General features: G+C 53.7%; 1 protein-coding gene across 1 annotated transcript in view; it reads right to left on the bottom strand.

The window, feature by feature from the left end:
- Positions 1-26,883, bottom strand: part of LOC132400066 (FAD synthase-like) — a 161,160-nt gene that overhangs the window by 60,374 nt on the left and 73,903 nt on the right. The window contains exon 2 of the mRNA XM_059981150.1: positions 13,832-14,134. Coding sequence (XP_059837133.1) covers positions 13,832-13,996 — 165 coding nt within the window. The 5' untranslated portion in view covers positions 13,997-14,134. The remainder of the gene's footprint in view (positions 1-13,831; positions 14,135-26,883) is intronic.

The raw sequence follows: 26,883 nt of genomic DNA, 5'->3' as shown, positions 1-26,883 counted from the left end.
ACAGAGACAGAGAGGGGTATAGGGGCTGGAGGGGACACAGAGACAGAGAGGGGTATAGGGTCTGGAGGGGACAGAGACAGAGAGGGGTATAGGGTCTGGAGTGGTCACAGAGACAGAGAGGGGTATACGGGCTGGAGGGGACTCAGAGACAGAGAGGGGTATAGGGTCTGGAGGGGTCACAGAGACAGAGGGGTATAGGGTCTGGTGGGGTCACTGAGACAGAGAGGGGTATAGGGGCTGGAGGGGACACAGAGACAGTGAGGGTATAGGGGCTGGAGGGGACACAGAGACAGAGAGGGGTATAGGATCTGGAGTGGTCACAGAGACAGAGAGGGGTATAGGGGCTGGAGTGGACACAGAGACAGAGAGTGGTATAGGGTCTGGAGGGGTCACAGAGACAAAGGGGTTTTAGGGTCTGGAGGGGTCACAGAGAGAGAGGGGTATAGGGTCTGGAGGGGTCACAGAGACAGAGAGGGGTATATGGTCTGGAGGTGACACAGAGACAGAGAGGGGTATAGGGTCTGGAGGGGTCACAGAGACAGAGAGGGGTATAGGGTCTGGAGGGGTTACAGAGACAGAGAGGGGTACAGGGTCTGGAGGGGTCAGAGACAGAGGGGGTGTAGGGGCTGGAGGGGTCACAGAGACAGAGAAGGGTATAGGGACTGGAGGGGACACAGAGACAGAGGGGGTGTAGGGTCTGGAGGGGACACAGAGACAAAGGGGGTGTAGGTGCTGGAGGGGACAGAGACAGAGAGGGGTATAGGGTCTGGAGGGGACACAGAGGGGGTGTAGGGTCTGGAGGGGACACAGAGACAGAGAGGGGTATAGGGTCTGGAGGGGTCACAGAGATGTGGGGGGGTGTAGGTTCTGGAGGGGTTACAGAGACAGAGAGGGATACAGGGTCTGGAGGGGTCACTGAGACAAAGGGGTTTTAGGGTCTGGAGGGGTCACAGAGACAGAGAGGGGTATAGGGTCTGGAGGGGACACAGAGACAGAGGGGGTGTAGGGTCTGGAGGGGTTACAGAGACAGAGGGGGTGTAGGGTCTGGAGGGGTTACAGAGACAGAGAGGGATATAGGGTCTGGAGGGGTCACTGAGACGAAGGTGTTTTAGGGTCTGGAGGGGTCACAGAGACAGAGAGGGGTGTAGGGACTGGAGGGGACACAGAGACAGAGAGGGTGTAGGGTCTGGAGGGGACACAGAGACAGAGAGGGGTATAGGGTCTGGAGGGGTCACAGAGACAGAGAGGGGTATAGGGTCTGGAGGGGTCACTGAGACAGAGAGGGGTATAGGGTCTGGAGGAGTCACAGAGACAGAGAGGGGTGTAGGGTCTGGAGGGGACACAGAGGCAGAGAGGGGTATAGGGTCTGGAGGGGTCACAGAGACAGAGGGGTATAGGGTCTGGAGGGGACAGAGACAGAGAGGGGTATAGGTTCTGGAGGGGTCACAGAGACAGAGAGGGGTATAGGGGCTGGAGGGGACACAGAGGGGTATAGGGTCTGGAGGTGTCACAGAGACGGAGAGGGTGTAGGGTCTGGAGGGGACACAGAGACAGAGAGGGGTATAGGGTCTGGAGGGGACACAGAGACAGAGAGGGGTATAGGTTCTGGAGGGGTCACAGAGACAGAGAGGGGTATAGGGGCTGGAGGGGACACAGAGACAGAGAGGGGTATAGGGTCTGGAGGGGACAGAGACAGAGAGGGGTATAGGGTCTGGAGTGGTCACAGAGACAGAGAGGGGTATACGGGCTGGAGGGGACTCAGAGACAGAGAGGGGTATAGGGTCTGGAGGGGTCACAGAGACAGAGGGGTATAGGGTCTGGTGGGGTCACTGAGACAGAGAGGGGTATAGGGGCTGGAGGGGACACAGAGACAGTGAGGGTATAGGGGCTGGAGGGGACACAAAGACAGAGAGGGGTATAGGATCTGGAGTGGTCACAGAGACAGAGAGGGGTATAGGGGCTGGAGTGGACACAGAGACAGAGAGTGGTAAAGGGTCTGGAGGGGTCACAGAGACAAAGGGGTTTTAGGGTCTGGAGGGGTCACAGAGACAGAGAGGGGTATAGGGTCTGGAGGGGTCACAGAGACAGAGAGGGGTATATGGTCTGGAGGGGACACAGAGACAGAGAGGGGTATAGGGTCTGGAGGGGTCACAGAGACAGAGAGGGGTATAGGGTCTGGAGGGGTTACAGAGACAGAGAGGGGTACAGGGTCTGGAGGGGTCAGAGACAGAGGGGGTGTAGGGGCTGGAGGGGTCACAGAGACAGAGAAGGGTATAGGGACTGGAGGGGACACAGAGACAGAGGGGGTGTAGGGTCTGGAGGGGACACAGAGACAGAGGGGGTGTAGGTGCTGGAAGGACAGAGACAGAGAGGGGTATAGGGTCTGGAGGGGACACAGAGGGGGTGTAGGGTCTGGAGGGGACACAGAGACAGAGAGGGGTATAGGGTCTGGAGGGGTCACAGAGATGTGGGGGGTGTAGGTTCTGGAGGGGTTACAGAGACAGAGAGGGATACAGGGTCTGGAGGGGTCACTGAGACAAAGGGGTTTTAGGGTCTGGAGGGGTCACAGAGACAGAGAGGGGTATAGGGTCTGGAGGGGACACAGAGACAGAGGGGGTGTAGAGTCTGGAGGGGTTACAGAGACAGAGGGGGTGTAGGGTCTGGAGGGGACACAGAGACAGAGAGGGTGTAGGGTCTGGAGGGGTCACAGAGAGAGGGGTATAGGGTCTGGAGGGGTCACAGTGACAGAGAGGGGTATAGGGTCTGGAGGGGTCACAGAGACAGAAAGGGGTATAAGAGACAGAGAGGGGTATAGGGTCTGGAGGGGTCACAGAGACAGAAAGGGGTATAGGGTCTGGAGGGGTCACAGAGACAGAGAGAGGTATAGGGTCTGGAGGGGACGGAGAGAGAGGGGTGTAGGGTCTGGAGGGGTCACAGAGACAGAGAGGGGTATAGGGTCTGGAGGGGTCACAGAGCGAGAGGGATATAGGGTCTGGAGGGGTCACAGAGACAGAGAGGGGTATAGGGTCTGGAGGGGTCACAGAGACAGAGAGGGGTATAGGGGCTGGAGGGGACACAGAGGGGTATAGAGTCTGGAGGGGTCACAGAGACAGAGAGGGGTATAGGGTCTGGAGGGGTCACAGAGACAGAGAGGGGTATAGGGTCTGGAGGGGTCACAGAGAGAGAGGGGTATAGGGGCTGGAGGGGACACAGAGACAGAGAGGGGTATAGGGTCTGGGGGAGTCACAGAGACAGAGGGGTATAGGGGCTGGAGGGGACAGAGACAGAGAGGGGTATAGGGTCTGGAGGGGACACAGAGACAGAGAGGGTGTAGGGTCTGGAGGGGCCACAGAGACAGAGAGGGGTATAGGGTCTGGAGGGGTCACAGAGACAGAAAGGGGTATAGGGTCTGGAGGGGACACGGAGACAGAGAGGGGTATAGGGTCTGGAGGGGACAGAGACAGAGAGGGGTATAGGGTCTGGAGGGGTCACTGAGACAGAGGGGTTTTAGGGTCTGGAGGGGTTACAGAGACAGAGAGGGGTATAGGGTCTGGAGGGGTCACAGAGACAGAGAGGGGTATAGGGTCTGGAAGGGACAGAGACAGAGGGGGGTATAGGGTCTGGAAGGGTCACAGAGACAGAGAGAGAGGGTATAGGGACTGGAGGGGTCACTGAGACAAAGGGGTTTTAGGGTCTGGAGGGGTCACAGAGACAGAGGGGGTGTAGGGTCTAAAGGGGTCACAGAGAGAGGGGGTGTAGGGTCTGGAGGGGTTACAGAGACAGAGAGGGGTATAGGGTCTGGAGGGGTTACAGAGACAGAGAGGGGTATAGGGTCTGGAGGGGTCAGAGACAGAGGGGGTGTAGGGTCTGGAGAGGACACAGAGGGTTATAGGGTCTGGAGGGGTCAGAGACAGAGGGGGTGTAGGGTCTGGAGGGGTCACAGAGAGAGGGGGTGCAGGGTCTGGAGGGGTTACAGAGACAGAGAGGGGTATAGGGTTTGGAGGGGTTACAGAGACAGAGAGGGGTATAGGGTCTGGAGGGGTCAGAGACAGAGGGGGTGTAGGGGCTGGAGGGGTCACAGAGACAGAGAGGGGTATAGGGTCTGGAGGGGACACAGAGACAGAGGGGGTGTAGGGTCTGGTGGGGACACAGAGACAGAGGGAGTGTAGGGGCTGGAGGGGACACAGAGACAGAGAGGGGTATAGGGTCTGGAGGGGACACAGAGACAGAGGGGGTGTAGGGTCTGGAGGGGACACAGAGACAGAGAGGGGTATAGGGTCTGGAGGGGTCACAGAGATGTGGGGGGGTGTAGGTTCTGGAGGGGTTACAGAGACAGAGAGGGATATAGGGTCTGGAGGGGAGACAGAGGGGGTGTAGGGTCTGGAGGGGTTACAGAGACAGAGGGGGTGTAGGGTCTGGAGGGGACACAGAGAGGGTGTCGGGTCTGGAGGGGTCACAGAGACAGAGAGGGGTATAGGGTCTGGAGGGGTCACAGAGACAGAGAGGGTGTAGGGTCTGGAGGGGTCACAGAGACAGAGAGGGGTATAGGGTCTGGAGGGGTCAGAGACAGAGGGGGTGTAGGGGCTGGAGGGGTCACAGAGACAGAGAGGGGTATAGGGTCTGGAGGGGACACAGAGACAGAGGGGGTGTAGGGTCTGGAGGGTACACAGAGTCAGAGGGGGTGTAGGGTCTGGAGGGGACACAGAGACAGAGGGGTATAGGGTCTGGAGGGGTCACAGAGATGTGGGGGGGTGTAGGTTCTGGAGGGGTTACAGAGACAGAGAGGGAGATAGGGTCTGGAGTGGTCACAGAGACAGAGGGGGTGTAGGGTCTGGAGAGGTTACAGAGACAGAGAGGGATATAGGGTCTGGAGGGGTCACTGAGACAAAGGGGTTTTAGGGTCTGGAGGGGTCACAGAGACAGAAGGGGTATAGGGTCTGGAGGGGACATGGAGACAGAGAGGGGTGTAGGGTCTGGAGGGGTCACAGAGACAGAGAGGTGTATAGGGTCTGGAGGGGTCAGAGAGAGAGAGGGATATAGGGTCTGGAGGGGTCACAGAGACAGAGAGGGGTATAGGGTCTGGAGGGGTCACAGAGACAGAGAGGGGTATAGGGGCTGGAGGGGACACAGAGGGGTTTAGAGTCTGGAGGGGTCACAGAGACAGAGAGGGGTATAGGGTCTGGAGGGGTCACAGAGACAGAGAGGGGTATAGGGTCTGGAGGGGTCACAGAGAGAGAGGGGTATAGGGGCTGGAGGGGACACAGAGACAGAGAGGGGTATAGGGTCTGGGGGATTCACAGAGACAGAGAGGGGTATAGGGGCTGGAGGGGACACAGAGACAGAGAGGGGTATAGGGTCTGGAGGGGACACAGAGACAGAGGGGGTGTAGGGTCTGGAGGGGTTACAGAGACAGAGGGGGTGTAGGGTCTGGAGGGGACACAGAGACAGAGAGGGATATAGGGTCTGGAGGGGTCACAGAGATAGAGAGGGATATAGGGTCTGGAGGGGTCACTTAGACAAAGGGGTTTTAGGGTCTGGAGGGGTCACAGAGACAGAGAGGGGTATAGGGTCTGGAGGGGAGACAGAGGGGGTGTAGGGTCTGGAGGGGTTACAGAGACAGAGGGGGTGTAGGGTCTGGAGGGGACACAGAGACAGAGAGGGTGTAGGGTCTGGAGGGGCCACAGAGACAGAGAGGGGTATAGGGTCTGGAGGGGTCACAGAGACAGAAAGGGGTATAGGGTCTGGAGGGGACACGGAGACAGAGAGGGGTATAGGGTCTGGAGGGGACAAAGAGACAGAGAGGGGTATAGGGTCTGGAGGGGTCACTGAGACAGAGGGGTTTTAGGGTCTGGAGGGGTTACAGAGACAGAGAGGGGTATAGGGTCTGGAGGGGTCACAGAGACAGAGAGGGGTATAGGGTCTGGAAGGGACAGAGACCGTGGGGGGTATAGGGTCTGGAAGGGTCACAGAGACAGAGAGAGAGGGTATAGGGACTGGAGGGGTCACTGAGACAAAGGGGTTTTAGGGTCTGGAGGGGTCACAGAGACAGAGGGGGTGTAGGGTCTAAAGGGGTCACACAGAGAGGGGGTGTAGGGTCTGGAGGGGTTACAGAGACAGAGAGGGGTATAGGGTCTGGAGGGGTTACAGAGACAGAGAGGGGTATAGGGTCTGGAGGGGTCAGAGACAGAGGGGGTGTAGGGTCTGGAGAGGACACAGAGACAGAGAGGGGTATAGGGTCTGGAGGGGTCAGAGACAGAGGGGGTGTAGGGTCTGGAGGGGTCACAGAGAGAGGGGGTGTAGGGTCTGGAGGGGTTACAGAGACAGAGAGGGGTATATGGTTTGGAGGGGTTACACAGACAGAGAGGGGTATAGGGTCTGGAGGGGTCAGAGACAGAGGGGGTGTAGGGGCTGGAGGGGTCACAGAGACAGAGAGGGGTATAGGGTCTGGAGGGGACACAGAGACAGAGGGGGTGTAGGGTCTGGTGGGGACACAGAGACAGAGGGGGTGTAGGGGCTGGAGGGGACACAGAGACAGAGAGGGGTATAGGGTCTGGTGGGGACACAGAGACAGAGGGGGTGTAGGGTCTGGAGGGGACACAGAGACAGAGAGGGGTATAGGGTCTGGAGGGGTCACAGAGATGTGGGGGGGTGTCGGTTCTGGAGGGGTTACAGAGACAGAGAGGGATATAGGGTCTGGAGGGGTCACAGAGACAGAGTGGGTGTAGGGTCTGGAGGGGTTACAGAGATAGAGAGGGATATAGGGTCTGGAGGGGTCACTGAGACAAAGGGGTTTTAGGGTCTGGAGGGGTCACAGAGACAGAGAGGGGTATAGGGTCTGGAGGGGAGACAGCGGGGGTGTAGGGTCTGGAGGGGTTACAGAGACAGAGGGGGTGTAGGGTCTGGAGGGGACACAGAGACAGAGAGGGTGTCGGGTCTGGAGGGGTCACAGAGACAGAGAGGGGTATAGGGTCTGGAGGGGTCACAGAGACAGAGAGGGTGTAGGGTCTGGAGGGGTCACAGAGACAGAGAGGGGTATAGGGTCTGGAGGGGTCACAGAGACAGAGAGGGGTATAGGGTCTGGAGGGGTCACAGAGACAGAGAGGGTGTAGGGGCTGGAGGGGACACAGAGAGAGAGGGGTATAGGGTCTGGAGGGGTCACAGAGACAGAGGGGGTGTAGTGCCTGGAGGGGTTACAGAGACAGAGGGGGTATAGGGTATGGAGGGGTCAGAGACAGAGAGGGGTGTAGGGGCTGGAGGGGACACAGAGATGTGGGGGGGTGTAGGTTCTGGAGGGGTTACAGAGACAGAGAGGGATATAGGGTCTGGAGGGGTCACTGAGACAAAGGGGTTTTAGGGTCTGGAGGGGTCACAGAGACAGAGAGGGGTATAGGGTCTGGAGGGGTCACAGAGACAGAGGGGGTGTAGGGTCTAAAGGGGTCACAGAGAGAGGGGGTGTAGGGTCTGGAGGGGTTACAGAGACAGAGAGGGGTATAGGGTCTGGAGGGGTTACAGAGACAGAGAGGGGTATAGGGTCTGGAGGGGTCAGAGACAGAGGGGGTGTAGGGTCTGGAGAGGACACAGAGACAGAGAGGGGTATAGGGTCTGGAGGGGTCAGAGACAGAGGGGGTGTAGGGTCTGGAGGGGTCACAGAGAGAGGGGGTGTAGGGTCTGGAGGGGTTACAGAGACAGAGAGGGGTATAGGGTTTGGAGGGGTTACAGAGACAGAGAGGGGTATAGGGTCTGGAGGGGTCAGAGACAGAGGGGGTGTAGGGGCTGGAGGGGTCACAGAGACAGAGAGGGGTATAGGGTCTGGAGGGGACACAGAGACAGAGGGGGTGAAGGTTCTGGAGGTGTTACAGAGACAGAGAGGGATATAGGGTCTGGAGGGGTCACAGAGACAGAGGGGGTGTAGGGTCTGGAGGGGTTACAGAGACAGAGAGGGATATAGGGTCTGGAGGGGTCACTGAGACAAAGGGGTTTTAGGGTCTGGAGGGGTCACAGAGACAGAGAGGGGTATAGGGTCTGGAGGGGACACAGAGACAGAGGGGGTGTAGGGTCTGGAGGGGTTACAGAGACAGAGGGGGTGTAGGGTCTGGAGGGGACACAGAGACAGAGAGGGTGTAGGGTCTGGAGGGGTCACAGAGACAGAGAGGGGTATAGGGTCTGGAGGGGTCACAGAGACAGAGAGGGTGTAGGGTCTGGAGGGGTCACAGAGACAGAGAGGGGTATAGGGTCTGGAGGGGTCACAGAGACAGAGAGGGGTATAGGGTCTGGAGGGGTCACAGAGACAGAGAGGGTGTAGGGGCTGGAGGGGACACAGAGAGAGAGGGGTATAGGGTCTGTAGGGGTCACAGAGACAGAGGGGGTGTAGGGCCTGGACGGGTTACAGAGACAGAGGGGGTATAGGGTCTGGAGGGGTCAGAGACAGAGAGGGGTGTAGGGCTGGAGGGGACACAGAGACAGAGAGGGGTGTAGGTCTGGAGGGGTCACAGAGACAGAGGGGGTGTAGGGTCTGGAGGGGACACAGAGACAGAGAGGGGTATACGGTCTGGAGGGGTCACAGAGATGTGGGGGTGTGTAGGTTCTGGAGGGGTTACAGAGACAGAGAGGGATATAGGGTCTGGAGGGGTCACAGAGACAGAGGGGGTGTAGGGTCTGGAGGGGTTACAGAGACAGAGAGGGATATAGGGTCTGGAGGGGTCACTGAGACGAAGGGGTTTTAGGGTCTGGAGGGGTCACAGAGACAGAGAGGGGTATAGGGTCTGGAGGGGTCACAGAGAGAGAGGGGTATAGGGTCTGGAGGGGACACAGAGACAGAGAGGGGTATAGCGTCTGGAGGGGTCACAGAGACAGAGAGGGGTATAGGGTCTGGAGCGGACACAGAGACAGAGGGGGTGTAGGGTCTGGAGGGGTCACAGAGACAGAGAGGGGTGTAGGGTCTGGAGGGGACACAGAGACAGAGAGGGTGTAGGGTCTGGAGGGGACACAGAGACAGAGAGGGGTATAGGGTCTGGAGGGGTCACAGAGACAGAGAGGGGTATAGGGTCTGGAGGGGTCACTGAGACAGAGAGGGTATAGGGTCTGGAGGGGACACGGAGACAGAGAGGGGTATAGGGTCTGGAGGGGACACGGAGACAGAGAGCGGTATAGGGTCTGGAGGGGACAGACAGAGAGGGGTATAGGGTCTGGAGGGGTCACAGAGACAGAGAGGGGTGTAGGGTCTGGAGGGGACACAGAGACAGAGAGGGGTATAGGGTCTGGAGGGGTCACAGAGACAGAGAGGGGTGTAGGGTCTGGAGGGGACACAGAGACAGAGAGGGGTATAGGGTCTGGAGGGGTCACAGAGACAAGAGGGGTATAGGGTCTGGAGGGGACAGAGACAGAGAGGGTTATATGTTCTGGAGGGGTCACAGAGACAGAGAGGGTGTAGGGTCTGGAGGGGACACAGAGACAGAGAGGGGTATAGGGTCTGGAGGGGACACAGAGACAGAGAGGGGTATAGGGTCTGGAGGGGTCACAGAGACAGAGAGGGGTATAGGGGCTGGAGGGGACACCGAGACAGAGAGGGGTATAGGGTCTGGAGGGGACAGAGACAGAGAGGGGTATAGGGTCTGGAGTGGTCACAGAGACAGAGAGGGGTATAGGGGCTGGAGGGGACACAGAGACAGAGAGGGGTATAGGGTCTGGAGGGGTCACAGAGACAGAGGGGTATAGGGTCTGTAGGGGTCACTGAGACAGAGAGGGGTATAGGGGCTGGAGGGGACACAGAGACAGAGAGGGTATAGGGGCTGGAGGGGACACAGAGACGGAGAGGGGTATAGGGTCTGGAGTGGTCACAGAGACAGAGAGGGGTATAGGGGCTGGAGTGGACACAGAGACAGAGAGGGGTATAGGGTCTGGAGGGGTCACAGAGACAGAGAGGGGTATAGGGTCTGGAGGGGTCACAGAGACAGAGAGGGGTGTAGGGTCTGGAGGGGACACAGAGACAGAGAGGGGTATAGGGTCTGGAGGGGTCACAGAGACAGAGAGGTGTGTAGGGTCTGGAGGGGACACAGAGACAGAGAGGGTTATAGGGTCTGGAGGGGTCACAGAGACAGAGGTGTATAGGGTCTGGAGGGGACAGAGACAGAGAGGGGTATATGTTCTGGAGGGGTCACAGAGACAGAGAGGGTGTAGGGTCTGGAGGGGACACAGAGACAGAGAGGGGTATAGGGTCTGGAGGGGACAGAGACAGAGAGGGGTATAGGATCTGGAGGGGTCACAGAGACAGAGAGGGGTATAGGGTCTGTAGGGGACAGAGACAGAGAGGGGTATAGGATCTGGAGGGGTCACAGAGACAGAGAGGGGTATAGGGGCTGGAGGGGACACAGAGACAGAGAGGGGTATAGGGTCTGGAGGGGACAGAGACAGAGAGGGGTATAGGGTCTGGAGTGGTCACAGAGACAGAGAGGGTGTAGGGTCTGGAGGGGACACAGAGACAGAGAGGGGTATAGGGTCTGGAGGGGTCACAGAGACAGAGAGGGGTATAGGGGCTGGAGGGGACACAGAGACAGAGAGGGGTATAGGGTCTGGAGGGGACAGAGACAGAGAGGGGTATAGGGTCTGGAGTGGTCACAGAGACAGAGAGGGGTATAGGGGCTGGAGGGGACACAGAGACAGAGAGGGGTATAGGGGCTGGAGGGGACACAGAGACAGAGAGGGGTATAGGGTCTGGAGGGGACAGAGACAGAGAGGGGTATAGGGTCTGGAGTGGTCACAGAGACAGAGAGGGGTATAGGGGCTGGAGGGGACACAGAGACAGAGAGGGGTATAGGGTCTGGAGGGGTCACAGAGACAGAGGGGTATAGGGTCTGGAGGGGTCACTGAGACAGAGAGGGGTATAGGGGCTGGAGGGGACACAGAGACAGAGAGGGTATAGGGGCTGGAGGGGACACAGAGACAGAGAGGGGTATAGGGTCTGGAGTGGTCACTGAGACAGAGAGGGGTATAGGGGCTGGAGTGGACACAGAGACAGAGAGGGGTATAGGGTCTGGAGGGGTCACTGAGACAGGGTGTAGGGTCTGGAGGGGACACAGAGACAGAGAGGGGTATAGGGGCTGGAGTGGACACAGAGAGAGGGTATAGGGTCTGGAGGGGTCACTGAGATAAAGGGGTTTTAGGGTCTGGAGGGGTCACAGAGACAGAGAGAGGTATAGGGTCTGGAGGGGTCACAGAGACAGAGGGGGTGTAGTGTCTGGAGGGGTTACAGAGACAGAGAGGGATATAGGGTCTGGAAGGGACACAGAGAGAAAGGGGTATAGGGTCTGGAGGGGTCACTGAGATAAAGGGGTTTTAGGGTCTGGAGGGGTCACAGAGACAGAGAGGGGTATAGGGGCTGGAGGGGACACAGAGACAGAGGGGGTGTAGGGTCTGGAGGGGTTACAGAGACAGAGAGGGGTATAGTGTCTGGAGGGGTCACAGAGACAGAGAGGGGTATAGGGTCTGGAGGGGACACAGAGAGAGAGAGGGGTATAGGGTCTGTAGGGGTCACAGAGACAGAGGGGGTGTAGGGCCTGGAGGGGTTACAGAGACAGAGGGGGTATAGGGTCTGGAGGGGTCAGAGACAGAGAGGGGTGTAGGGGCTGGAGGGGACACAGAGACAGAGAGGGGTGTAGGGTCTGGAGGGGTCACAGAGACAGAGGGGGTGTAGGGTCTGGAGGGGACACAGAGACAGAGAGGGGTATAGGGTCTGGAGGGGTCACAGAGATGTGGGGGGGTATAGGTTCTGGAGGGGTTACAGAGACAGAGAGGGATATAGGGTCTGGAGGGGTCACAGAGACAGAGGGGGTGTAGGGTCTGGAGGGGTTACAGAGACAGAGAGGGATATAGGGTCTGGAGGGGTCACTGAGACGAAGGGGTTTTAGGGTCTGGAGGGGTCACAGAGACAGAGAGGGGTATAGGGTCTGGAGGGGTCACAGAGACAGAGAGGGGTATAGGGTCTGGAGGGGACACGGAGACAGAGAGGGGTATAGGGTCTGGAGGGGACAGAGACAGAGAGGGGTATAGGGTCTGGAGGGGTCACAGAGACAGAGAGGGGTGTAGGGTCTGGAGGGGACACAGAGAGAGAGGGGTGTAGGGTCTGGAGGGGTCACAGAGACAGAGAGGGGTGTAGGGTCTGGAGGGGACACAGAGACAGAGAGGGGTATAGGGTCTGGAGGGGTCACAGAGACAGAGGGGTATAGGGTCTGGAGGGGACAGAGACAGAGAGGGGTATAGGTTCTGGAGGGGTCACAGAGACAGAGAAGGGTATAGGGGCTGGAGGGGACACAGAGGGGTTTAGGGTCTGGAGGGGTCACAGAGACAGAGAGGGTGTAGGGTCTGGAGGGGACACAGAGACAGAGAGGGGTATAGGGTCTGGAGGGGACACAGAGACGGAGAGGGGTATAGGGTCTGGAGGGGTCACAGAGACAGAGAGGGGTATAGGGGCTGGAGGGGACAGAGACAGAGAGGGGTATAGGGTCTGGAGGGGACAGAGACAGAGAGGGGTATAGGGTCTGGAGTGGTCACAGAGACAGAGAGGGGTATAGGGGCTGGAGGGGACACAGAGACAGAGAGGGGTATAGGGTCTGGAGGGGTCACAGAGACAGAGGGGTATAGGGTCTGGAGGGGTCACTGAGACTGAGAGGGGTATAGGGGCTGGAGGGGACACAGAGACAGAGAGGGTATAGGGGCTGGAGGGGACACAGAGACAGAGAGGGGTATAGGGTCTGGAGTGGTCACAGAGACAGAGAGGGGTATAGGGGCTGGAGTGGACACAGAGACAGAGAGGGGTATAGGGTCTGGAGGGGTCACAGAGACAGAGAGGGGTATAGGGTCTTGAGGGGTCACTGAGACAGGGTGTAGGGTCTGGAGGGCTCACAGAGACAGAGAGGGGTATAGGGTCTGGAGGGGTCACTGAGACAGAGGGGTTTTAGGGTCTGGAGGGGTCACAGAGACAGAGGGGGTGTAGTGTCTGGAGGGGTTACAGAGACAGAGAGGGATATAGGGTCTGGAAGGGACACAGAGAGAAAGGGGTATAGGGTCTGGAGGGGTCACTGAGATAAAGGGGTTTTAGGGTCTGGAGGGGTCACAGAGACAGAGAGGGGTATAGGGGCTGGAGGGGACACAGAGACAGAGGGGGTGTAGGGTCTGGAGGGGTTACAGAGACAGAGAGGGGTATAGGGTCTGGAGGGGTCACAGAGACAGAGAGGGGTATAGGGTCTGGAGGGGACACAGACAGAGAGGGGTATAGGGTCTGGAGGGGTCACAGAGACAGAGAGGGTGTAGGGTCTGGAGGGGACACAGAGACAGAGAGGGGTTAGGGGCTGGAGGGGACACAGAGACAGAGAGGGGTATAGGGTCTGGAGGGGTCACAGAGACAGAGAGGGACATAGGGTCTGGAGGGGACATGGAGACAGATAGGGGTATAGGGTCTGGAGGGGACACAGAGAGAGAGGGTATAGGGTCTGGAGGGGTCACAGAGACAGAGAGGGGTGTATGGTCTGTGGGGGTCACAGAGACAGAGAGGGGTGTGTTTGGAGGGATGGAGGGCATGGAGAGGGGTTGAGAGGGGGAGGATGTGGACGGATCCTGAGAGAGGTAGGGGAAGGGGTTAGTGGGGAAGTGTGACGAAGACGCGAGGAAAGTGGGGAGATGAAGGTGGGAACAGGTAGGGGAGGAGGAGGCCCTCCAGGTTTTGACCTCCCAGGAGACGTTAATCATCCCATGACATCTCCCTAGAGGGAGGGGCAGAGGGAGGAGAGGAGGGAAGAGGAGGAGGAAGGTGGAGCAGAGGGAGGGGCAGAGTCTGTACCTTTAGGATCTCATCTCCAATTATGATGATCCCTGCTGTGACAGTACGGAGTTCCCGGTCTTCCGAGGCGTCAGTGGCCGCGTTGCTGCCCTCCATAGCCAGCAGGTGGTGGTGCAGTCTCTCCAGTCGGGCAATGTTCCGCAGCACCCTGGAACTGCAATGCATCAATCCCGGGGGGGGTGGGCAGGAGGTCTGCTGGGATTCACTTCGGCCTATGGTACAGGGTCACGGCCGGCAGCCAGGGTCTGTCCGCTGCTCTTCGTCTGCACCCACTTGCTGCGGTCTGCAGTGTATCTGTAATATCTACAGAGAGGTTGAACAGAACAGAGTAGATAAAACAGTACATCACAGGAACAGGCCCTTCGGCCCACAGTGCCATGCTATAAAACCGGTAGTAGTACTGCTAGACAGCACTGTAATGTAGTGGGTAGTGTAATGCCTTATAGAGCCACCGTCACCCATCGGGAATCAATTCCCACCACTGTCAGTAAGGAGCCTGCACATTATCTCTGTGACCGTATGGATCTTCCTCCCACATTCCGAGGATGTACGAGTTAGAGGTAGTGAGTTGTGGGCATGCTATACTCACACCTGAACACTTGCGGGCTGCCCCCAGCACACCCTTGGACTGTGTTGGTCATTGACGCACGCCAGGCCTTTCACTGTACGTTTTGATGTTTGTCTGACAAATAAAGCTAATCTTTAAGATATTTAACTTCTAACCAAATTAATCCCTTCTGCCTACACAATGTCCATATCCTTCCATCCACTGCACGTTTATGTTCCTGTCAAGGAGCCCATCTAATAAAAGAGTAAAAGAGAGGCAAGAATAGATATCAGATCGCTGGAAAATGACGCTGGAGAGATAGCAATGAAGTCAAGGAAATGGTGGACGAACTGATAGATATTTTCCATCAGTTTTCACTGTGCAAGACACTAGCAGCATCGAGAGTGTCAGGGGGCAGAAGTGAGTGATGTTGCTACTATAAAGGAGAAGGTGCTTGGGAAGCTGAAAGGTCTGAAGGTAAGTAAGTCACCTGGACCAGATGGACCACACCCCAGGGTTCTGAAAGAAGTGGTTGAAGAGATTGCAGAGGGATGAGTAGTGATCTTTCAGAATCAATACATTCTGGAATGGTTCCGGAGGACTGGACAATTGCAAATGTAACTCTACTTTTCAAGAAGACAGGGAGGCAGAAGGAAGGAAATTATAGGCCAGTTAGCCTGACCTCAGTGGTTGGGAAGATGTTCGAGTTGATTGTTACGGATGAGGCTTCAGGGTAGTTGGAGACAAGTGGTGGAATAGGCCATAGTCAGGCAACACACACAAAACACAGGAGAAATTCAGCAGGACAGACACTAACTATTGTGTACAGTTCTGGTCACCAAATTATAGGAAAGATTTCAACAAAATACAGAGAATACAGAGGAAATTTACTAGAATGTTACCTGGGTTTCAGCACCTAAGTTACAGGGAAAGGTTGAACAAGTTAGGTTTTTATTCTTTGGAGAGTAGAAGGTTGAGGGGGGACTTGATAGAGGTACTTAAAATTATGAGGGGGATAGATAGAGTTGACGTGGATAGGCTTTTTCCATTGAGAGTAGGGGAGATTCAAACAAGAGGACATGAGCTGAGAGTTAGGGGGCAAAAGTTTAGGGGTAACACGAAGGGGAATTTCCTTACTCAGAGAGTGGTAGCTGTGTGGAATGAGCTTCCAGTAGAAGTGGCAGAGGCAGGTTCGATTATGTCATTTAAAAAAAAAATTGGATAGGTATATGAACAGGAAAGGAATGGAGGGTTATGGGCTGAGTGCAGGTCGGTGGGTCCAGGTGAGAGTGAGCGTTCGGCACCGACTAGAAGGACTGAAATGGCCTGTTTCCGTGTTGTAATTATAACTACAGAAAAGAGTACAGTTGACCCTTCATCAGGACTGGAAGAAGAGAAGAAGTCAGGGTAAGAAAGTAGGGAAGGGGAGGAAGAACCACAAGGTGAAACTGGGAAGGGGAAGTGGGGGGAAGTGAAGAGCCGGAAGGTTGATTAGTGAAAGAGATACAGGGCTGGAGAAGGGGGAATCTAATGGGAGAGAACAGAAAGCCGTGGAAGAAAGGGGGAAGAGCACTGGAAGGAGGGAGGTGATGGGCAGGCAGAGAGATAAGGTGAGAGAGGGAATGGGGAATGGTAAAGGAGGGACATTACCGGAAGTTAGAGAAATCGATGTTCATGTCACCAGGTTGGAGGCTACCCAGACGGAATATAAGGTGTTGTTCCTCCAACCTGAGAGTGGCTTCATTGCGACAGTAGAGGAGGCCATGGACTGACACGTCAGAATGGGGATGGGAAGTGGAATTAAAATGGGTGGCCAGTGGGAGATCCTGCTTTCTCTGGTAGACAAAGCACAGGTGCTTAGTGAAGTGGTCTCTCAATCTGCTCTGGGTCTCACCGACATACAGGAGGCCACACTGAGAACATCAGATACAGTAGGTGACCCCAACAGACTCAAGATGGAGGGATGTCCATTTAGAACAGAGATGAGGAGGGATTTCTTTAGCCAGAAGGTGGTGAATCTGTGGAATTTGTTGCCACAGACAGCTGAGTAGGCCAGGTCACTGGGTGTATGTAAAGCAGAGATTCATAGGTTCTTGATTAGTCAGGGTGTGAAAGGATATGAAGAAAAAGCAGGAGAATGGTATTGAGAGAGAAAATGGGTCAGCCATGATGAAATGGAGGAGCAGACTACATGGGCTGAATAGCCTTTAATACCTCTATCTTACAGTGTCACGGAACACTACACCCACAGGAGAGAAACAAGCCATTTGGCCCATCTTGTCCGTGTTGGCATGATCTTCTGTCCAATCCTTTCATTTCCTATATAATCAGGTTTTCAACAACTCTCTCAAACAGACTCATGAAGTAAAACAGCCCCAAATCAGGTCCTTCAGCCCATCTACTCCATGCCAGCTTGTACTTCTATCTTCCTGCACCTAACCAAACTCTTAGTTCCAGACTCACACCACTTTCTGAGTGAGTAAGTTCTCTGTTAGGTTCCCCTGAATCATTTCACCGTTCCCCTTAAACCACTAACTTCTGTATCTAGCCTCACGCAACCTGAGGGGAAAAGCCAGAAAGTAATCGACAAGGTGAGAGGGAAGAGGGTTAATATGAACCTGAGGGGCAACCTTTTTATACCCAGAGGGTGGTCAGTATAGGAACAAGTTGCCAGATGAAGTGGTTGAGGCAACTACTTTAACAACATTTAAAAGGCTCTTGGACAGGTGCACGGATAGGAAAGGTTTAGAAGGATATGGACAGGGACACGGATTGGAAAGGTTTAGAGGGATAGGAATAGGAAAGGTTCAGAGGGATACGGACAGGTACACGGATAGGAAAGGTTTAGAGGGATACGGACAGGGACACGGATAGGAAAGGTTTAGAGGGATACGGACAGGGACACGGATAGGAAAGGTTTAGAGGGATACGGACAGGAAAGGTTTAGAGGAATACGGACAGGTACACGGATAGGAAAGGTTTAGAGGGATACGGACAGGTACACTGATAGGAAAGGGTTAGAGGGATACGGACAGGTACACGGATAGGAAAGGTTCAGAGGGATACGGACAGGTACACGGATAGGAAAGGTTTAGAGGGATACGGACTGGTACACGGATAGGAAAGGTTCAGAGGGATACGGACAGGTGCACGGATAGGAAAGGTTTAGAGGGATACAGACAGGTACACGGATAGGAAAGGTTTAGAGGGATACAGACAGGGACACGAATAGGTAAGGTTTAGAGGGATACGGACAGGTACACGGATAGGAAAGGGTTAGAGGGATATGGACAGGTACACGGATAGGAAAGGTTTAGAGGGATACGGACAGGTACACGGATAGGAAAGGTTTAGAGGGATATGGACAGGTACACGGATAGGAAAGGTTCAGAGGGATACGGACAGGTACACGGATAGGAAAGGTTTAGAGGGATACGGACAGGTACACGGATAGGAAAGGTTCAGAGGGATACGGACAGGTACACGGATAGGAAAGGTTCAGAGGGATACGGACAGGTACATGGATAGGAAAGGTTTAGAGGGATACGGACAGGGACAAGGATAGGAAAGGTTTAGAGGGATACGGACAGGGACACGGATAGGAAAGGTTTAGAGGGATACGGATAGGAAAGGTTCAGAGGGATACGGACAGGTACACGGATAGGAAAGGTTTAGAGGGATACAACAGGTACACGGATAGGAAAGGTTTAGAGGGATACGGACATGTACACGGATAGGAAAGGTTCAGAGGGATACGGACAGGTACACGGATAGGAAAGGTTCAGAGGGATACAGACAGGTACACGGATAGGAAAGGTTTAGAGGGATATGACAGAGACACGGATAGGAAAGGTTTAGAGGGATAGGGATAGGAAAGGTTCAGAGGGATACGGACATGTACACGGATAGGAAAGGTTCAGAGGGATACGGACAGGTACACGGATAGGAAAGGTTCAGAGGGATACGGACAGGTACACAGATAGGAAAGGTTTAGAGGGATAAGACAGAGACACGGATAGGAAAGGTTTAGAGGGATAGGGATAGGAAAGGTTCAGAGGGATACAGACAGGTACACGGATAGGAAAGGTTCAGAGGGATACGGACAGGTACACGGATAGGAAAAGTTTAGAGGGATACGGACAGGAAAGGTTTAGAGGAATACGGACAGGTACACGGATAGGAAAGGTTCAGAGGTATACGGACAGGTACACGGATAGGAAAGGTTTAGAGGGATAGGGATAGGAAAGGTTCAGAGGGATACGGACATGTACACGGATAGGAAAGGTTCAGAGGGATACGGACAGGTACACGGATAGGAAAGGTTCAGAGTGATACGGACAGGTACACGGATAGGAAAGGTTTAGAGGGATACGACAGAGACACGGATAGGAAAGGTTTAGAGGGATACGGACAGGTACACGGATAGGAAAGGTTCAGAGGGATACGGACAGGTACACGGATAGGAAAGGTTTAGAGGGATAGGGATAGGAAAGGTTCAGAGGGATACGGACAGGTACACGGATAGGGAAGGTTTAGAGGGATACGGACAGGGACACGGATAGGAAAGGTTTAGAGGGGTACAGAGAGGTACACGGATAGGAAAGGTTTAGAGGGATACGGACAGGGACACGGATAGGAAAGGTTTAGAGGGATACGGACAGGTAAACGGATAGGAAAGGTTTAGAGGGATACGGAGAGGTACACGGATAGGAAAGGTTTAGAGGGATAGGGACAGGGACACGGATAGGAAAGGTTTAGAGGGAGATCGACAGGTACACGGATAGGAAAGGTTTAGAGGGATACGGACAGGGACAGGGACACGGATAGGAAAGGTTTAGATGGATACGGACAGGTACACGGATAGAAAAGGTTCAGAGGGATACGGACAGGTAAAAGGATAGGAAAGGTTTAGAGGGATACGGACAGGGACACGGATAGGAAAGGTTTAGAGGGATAGGGATAGGAAAGGTTCAGAGGGATACGGACAGGTACACGGATAGGAAAGGTTTAGAGGGATACGGAGAGGTACACGGATAGGAAAGGTTTAGAGGGATACGGACAAGGACACGGATAGGAAAGGTTTAGAGGGATACGGAGAGGTACACGGATAGGAAAGGCTTAGAGGGATACGGACAGGGACACGGATAGGAAAGGTTTAGAGGGAGACGGACAAGTAAACGGATAGGAAAGGTTTAGAGGGATACGGAGAGGTACACGGATAGGAAAGGTTTAGAGGGATACGGACAGGGTCACGGATAGGAAAGGTTTAGAGGGATATGGACAGGTACATGGATAGGAAAGGTTTAGAGGGATACGGACAGGGACACGGATAGGAAAGGTTTAGAGGGATACGGACAGGTACACGGATAGGAAAGGTTTAGAGGGATACGGACAGGGACACGGATAGGAAAGGTTTAGAGGGATACGGACAGGGACACGGATAGGAAAGGTTTAGAGGGATACGGATAGGAAAGGTTTAGAGGAATACGGACAGGGACACGGATAGGAAAGGTTTAGAGGGATAGGGATAGGAAAGGTTCAGAGGGATACGGACAGGTATACGGATAGGAAAGGTTTAGAGGGATACGGACTGGTACACGGATAGGAAAGGTTCAGAGGGATACGGACAGGTGCACGGATAGGAAAGGTTTAGAGGGATACGGACAGGTACACGGATAGGAAAGGTTTAGAGGGATACGGACAGGGACACGAATAGGTAAGGTTTAGAGGGATACGGACAGGTACACGGATAGGAAAGGGTTAGAGGGATATGGACAGGTACACGGATAGGAAAGGTTTAGAGGGATACGGACAGGTACACGGATAGGAAAGGTTAAGAGGGATACGGACAGGTACACGGATAGGAAAGGTTTAGAGGGATACGGACAGGGACAGGGATAGGAAAGGTTTAGAGGAATACGGACAGGGACACGGATAGGAAAGGTTTAGAGAGATACGGTCAGGGACACGGATAGGAATGGTTTAGAGGGTTACGGACAGGTACACGGATAGGAAAGGTTTAGAGGGATACGGACAGGGACACGGATAGGAAAGGTTTAGAGGGATACGGACAGGTACACGGATAGGAAAGGTTTAGAGGGATACGGACAGGTACACGGATAGGAAAGGTTTAGAGGGATACGGACAGGGACACGGACAGGAAAGGTTTAGAGGGATACGGACAGGGACACGGATAGGAAAGGTTCAGAGGGATACGGACAGGTACACGGATAGGAAAGGTTCAGAGGGATAGGAAAGGTTCAGAGGGATACGGACAGGTACACGGATAGGAAAGGTTCAGAGGGATACGGACAGGTACACGGATAGGAAAGGTTTAGAGGGATACGGACAGGGACAAGGATAGGAAAGGTTTAGAGGGATACGGACAGGGACAAGGATAGGAAAAGTTTAGAGGGATACGGACAGGGACACGGATAGGAAAGGTTTAGAGGGATACGGATAGGAAAGGTTCAGACGGATACGGACAGGTACACGGATAGGAAAGGTTTAGAGGGATAGGGATAGGAAAGGTTCAGAGGGATACGGACAGGTACACGGATAGGAAAGGTTCAGAGGGATACGGACAGGTACACGGATAGGAAAGGTTTAGAGAGATACGGACAGGGACACGGATAGGAAAGGTTTAGAGGGATATGGACAGGTACACGGATAGGAAAGGTTTAGAGGGATACGGACAGGGACACGGATAGGAAAGGTTTAGAGGGATACGGACAGGTACACGGATAGGAAAGGTTTAGAGGGATACAGACAGGTACACGGATAGGAAAGGTTTAGAGGGATACGGACAGGTACACGGATAGGAAAGGTTCAGAGGGATACAGACAGGTACACGGATAGGAAAGGTTGAGAGGGATACGGACAGGTACACGGATAGGAAAGGTTTAGAGGGATACGGACAGGGACACGTATAGGAAAGGCTAAGAGGGAAAGGAATAGGAAAGGTTCAGAGGGATAGGACAGGTACACGGATAGGAAAGGTTTACAGGGATACTGAGAGGTACACGGATAGGAAAGGTTTAGAGGGATACGGACAGGGACACGGATAGGAAAGGTTCAGAGGGATACGGACAGGTAAACGGATAGGAAAGGTTTAGAGGGATACGGAGAGGTACACGGATAGGAAAGGTTTAGAGGGATACGGACAGGGACACGGATAGGAAAGGTTTAGAGGGATATGGACAGGTACACGGATAGGAAAGGTTTAGAGGGATACGGACAGGGACACGGATTGGAAAGGTTTAGAGGGATACGGACAGGTACACGGATAGGAAAGGTTTAGAGGGATACGGACAGGTACACGGATAGGACAGGTTTAGAGGGATACGGACAGGGACAGGGACACGGATAGGAAAGGTTTAGATGGATACGGACAGGTACACGGATAGGAAAGGTTCAGAGGGATACGGACAGGTACACAGATAGGAAAGGTTCAGAGGGATACGGACAGGTACACGGATAGGAAAGGTTTAGAGGGATACGGAGAGGTACACGGATAGGAAAGGTTTAGAGGGATACGGACAAGGACACGGATAGGAAAGGTTTAGAGGGATACGGAGAGGTACACGGATAGGAAAGGCTTAGAGGGATACGGACAGGGACACGGATAGGAAAGGTTTAGAGGCATACGGACAGGTAAACGGATAGGAAAGGTTTAGAGGGATACGGAGAGGTACACGGATAGGAAAGGTTCAGAGGGATACGGACAGGGTCACGGATAGGAAAGGTTTAGAGGGATATGGACAGGTACATGGATAGGAAAGGTTTAGAGGGATACGGACAGGGACACGGATAGGAAAGGTTTAGAGGGATACGGACAGGTACACGGATAGGAAAGGTTTAGAGGGATACGGACAGGGACACGGATAGGAAAGGTTTAGAGGGATACGGACAGAGACACGGATAGGAAAGGTTTAGAATGATAGGGATAGGAAAGGTTTAGAGGAATACGGACAGGGACACGGATAGGAAAGGTTTAGAGGGATACGGACAGGTAAATGGATAGGAAAGGTTTAGAGGGATACGGAGAGGTACACGGATAGGAAAGGTTTAGAGGGATAGGGACAGGGACACGGATAGGAAAGGTTTAGAGGGAGATGGACAGGTACACGGATAGGAAAGGTTTAGAGGGATACGGACAGGGACAGGGACACTGATAGGAAAGGTTTAGATGGATACGGACAGGTACACGGATAGAAAAGGTTCAGAGGGATACGGACAGGTACACGGATAGGAAAGGTTTAGAGGGATACGGACAGGGACACGGATAGGAAAGGTTTAGAGGGATAGGGATAGGAAAGGTTCAGAGGGATACGGACAGGTACACGGATAGGAAAGGTTTAGAGGGATACGGAGAGGTACACGGATAGGAAAGGTTTAGAGGGATACGGTCAGGTACACGGATAGGAAAGGTTTAGAGGGATACGGACAGGGACACGGATAGGAAAGGTTTAGAGGGATACGGACAGGGACACGGATAGGAAAGGTTTAGAATGATAGGGATAGGAAAGGTTTAGAGGAATACGGACAGGGACACGGATAGGAAAGGTTTAGAGGGATACGGACAGGTAAACGGATAGGAAAGGTTTAGAGGGATACGGAGAGGTACACGGATAGGAAAGGTTTAGAGGGATAGGGACAGGGACACGGATAGGAAAGGTTTAGAGGGAGATGGACAGGTACACGGATAGGAAAGGTTTAGAGGGATACGGACAGGGACAGGGACACGGATAGGAAAGGTTTAGATGGATACGGACAGGTACACGGATAGAAAAGGTTCAGAGGGATACGGACAGGTACACGGATAGGAAAGGTTTAGAGGGATACGGACAGGGACACGGATAGGAAAGGTTTAGAGGGATAGGGATAGGAAAGGTTCAGAGGGATACGGACAGGTACACGGATAGGAAAGGTTTAGAGGGATACGGACAGGGACACGTATAGGAAAGGCTAAGAGGGAAAGGAATAGGAAAGGTTCAGAGGGATAGGACAGGTACACGGATAGGAAAGGTTTAGAGGGATACGGAGAGGTACACGCATAGGAAAGGTTTAGAGGGATACGGACAGGGACACGGATAGGAAAGGTTTACAGGGATACGGAGAGGTACACGGATAGGAAAGGTTTAGAGGGATACGGACAGGGACACGGATAGGAAAGGTTCAGAGGGATACGGACAGGTAAACGGATAGGAAAGGTTTAGAGAGATACGGAGAGGTACACGGATAGGAAAGGTTTAGAGGGATACGGACAGGGTCACGGATAGGAAAGGTTTAGAGGGATATGGACAGGTACATGGATAGGAAAGGTTTAGAGGGATACGGACAGGGACACAGATAGGAAAGGTTTAGAGGGATACGGACAGGTACACGGATAGGAAAGGTTTAGAGGGATACGGACAGGGACACGGATAGGAAGGGTTTAGAGGGATACGGACAGGGACACGGATAGGAAAGGTTTAGAATGATAGGGATAGGAAAGGTTTAGAGGAATACGGACAGGGACACGGATAGGAAAGGTTTAGAGGGATAGGGATAGGAAAGGTTGAGAGGGATACGGACAGGTATACGGATAGGAAAGGTTTAGAGGGATACGGACTGGTACACGGATAGGAAAGGTTCAGAGGGATACGGACAGGTGCACGGATAGGAAAGGTTTAGAGGGATACGGACAGGTACACGGATAGGAAAGGTTTAGAGGGATACGGACAGGGACACGAATAGGTAAGGTTTAGAGGGATACGGACAGGTACACGGATAGGAAAGGGTTAGAGGGATATGGACAGGTACACGGATAGGAAAGGTTTAGAGGGATACGGACAGGTACACGGATAGGAAAGGTTAAGAGGGATACGGACAGGTACACGGATAGGAAAGGTTTAGAGGGATACGGACAGGGACAGGGATAGGAAAGGTTTAGAGGAATACGGACAGGGACACGGATAGGAAAGGTTTAGAGAGATACGGTCAGGGACACGGATAGGAATGGTTTAGAGGGTTACGGAGAGGTACACGGATAGGAAAGGTTTAGAGGGATACGGACAGGGACACGGATAGGAAAGGTTTAGAGGGATACGGACAGGTACACGGATAGGAAAGGTTTAGAGGGATACGGACAGGTACACGGATAGGAAAGGTTTAGAGGGATACGGACAGGGACACGGACAGGAAAGGTTTAGAGGGATACGGACAGGGACACGGATAGGAAAGGTTCAGAGGGATACGGACAGGTACACGGATAGGAAAGGTTCAGAGGGATAGGAAAGGTTCAGAGGGATACGGACAGGTACACGGATAGGAAAGGTTCAGAGGGATACGGACAGGTACACGGATAGGAAAGGTTTAGAGGGATACGGACAGGGACAAGGATAGGAAAGGTTTAGAGGGATACGGACAGGGACAAGGATAGGAAAAGTTTAGAGGGATACGGACAGGGACACGGATAGGAAAGGTTTAGAGGGATACGGATAGGAAAGGTTCAGACGGATACGGACAGGTACACGGATAGGAAAGGTTTAGAGGGATAGGGATAGGAAAGGTTCAGAGGGATACGGACAGGTACACGGATAGGAAAGGTTCAGAGGGATACGGACAGGTACACGGATAGGAAAGGTTTAGAGGGATACGGACAGGGACACGGATAGGAAAGGTTTAGAGGGATATGGACAGGTACACGGATAGGAAAGGTTTAGAGGGATACGGACAGGGACACGGATAGGAAAGGTTTAGAGGGATACGGACAGGTACACGGATAGGAAAGGTTTAGAGGGATACAGACAGGTACACGGATAGGAAAGGTTTAGAGGGATACGGACAGGTACACGGATAGGAAAGGTTCAGAGGGATACGGACAGGTACACGGATAGGAAAGGTTGAGAGGGATACGGACAGGTACACGGATAGGAAAGGTTTAGAGGGATACGGACAGGGACACGTATAGGAAAGGCTAAGAGGGAAAGGAATAGGAAAGGTTCAGAGGGATAGGACAGGTACACGGATAGGAAAGGTTTACAGGGATACTGAGAGGTACACGGATAGGAAAGGTTTAGAGGGATACGGACAGGGACACGGATAGGAAAGGTTCAGAGGGATACGGACAGGTAAACGGATAGGAAAGGTTTAGAGGGATACGGAGAGGTACACGGATAGGAAAGGTTTAGAGGGATACGGACAGGGACACGGATAGGAAAGGTTTAGAGGGATATGGACAGGTACACGGATAGGAAAGGTTTAGAGGGATACGGACAGGGACACGGATTGGAAAGGTTTAGAGGGATACGGACAGGTACACGGATAGGAAAGGTTTAGAGGGATACGGACAGGTACACGGATAGGACAGGTTTAGAGGGATACGGACAGGGACAGGGACACGGATAGGAAAGGTTTAGATGGATACGGACAGGTACACGGATAGGAAAGGTTCAGAGGGATACGGACAGGTACACAGATAGGAAAGGTTCAGAGGGATACGGACAGGTACACGGATAGGAAAGGTTTAGAGGGATACGGAGAGGTACACGGATAGGAAAGGTTTAGAGGGATACGGACAAGGACACGGATAGGAAAGGTTTAGAGGGATACGGAGAGGTACACGGATAGGAAAGGCTTAGAGGGATACGGACAGGGACACGGATAGGAAAGGTTTAGAGGCATACGGACAGGTAAACGGATAGGAAAGGTTTAGAGGGATACGGAGAGGTACACGGATAGGAAAGGTTTAGAGGGATACGGACAGGGTCACGGATAGGAAAGGTTTAGAGGGATATGGACAGGTACATGGATAGGAAAGGTTTAGAGGGATACGGACAGGGACACGGATAGGAAAGGTTTAGAGGGATACGGACAGGTACACGGATAGGAAAGGTTTAGAGGGATACGGACAGGGACACGGATAGGAAAGGTTTAGAGGGATACGGACAGGGACACGGATAGGAAAGGTTTAGAATGATAGGGATAGGAAAGGTTTAGAGGAATACGGACAGGGACACGGATAGGAAAGGTTTAGAGGGATACGGACAGGTAAATGGATAGGAAAGGTTTAGAGGGATACGGAGAGGTACACGGATAGGAAAGGTTTAGAGGGATAGGGACAGGGACACGGATAGGAAAGGTTTAGAGGGAGATGGACAGGTACACGGATAGGAAAGGTTTAGAGGGATACGGACAGGGACAGGGACACTGATAGGAAAGGTTTAGATGGATACGGACAGGTACACGGATAGAAAAGGTTCAGAGGGATACGGACAGGTACACGGATAGGAAAGGTTTAGAGGGATACGGACAGGGACACGGATAGGAAAGGTTTAGAGGGATAGGGATAGGAAAGGTTCAGAGGGATACGGACAGGTACACGGATAGGAAAGGTTTAGAGGGATACGGAGAGGTACACGGATAGGAAAGGTTTAGAGGGATACGGTCAGGTACACGGATAGGAAAGGTTTAGAGGGATACGGACAGGGACACGGATAGGAAAGGTTTAGAGGGATACGGA

This window comes from Hypanus sabinus, chromosome 9, assembly GCF_030144855.1.
Source record: "Hypanus sabinus isolate sHypSab1 chromosome 9, sHypSab1.hap1, whole genome shotgun sequence".
In the NCBI taxonomy this organism is placed as follows: domain Eukaryota; kingdom Metazoa; phylum Chordata; class Chondrichthyes; order Myliobatiformes; family Dasyatidae; genus Hypanus; species Hypanus sabinus.
This window is presented reverse-complemented; position numbering and strand designations above follow the sequence as displayed.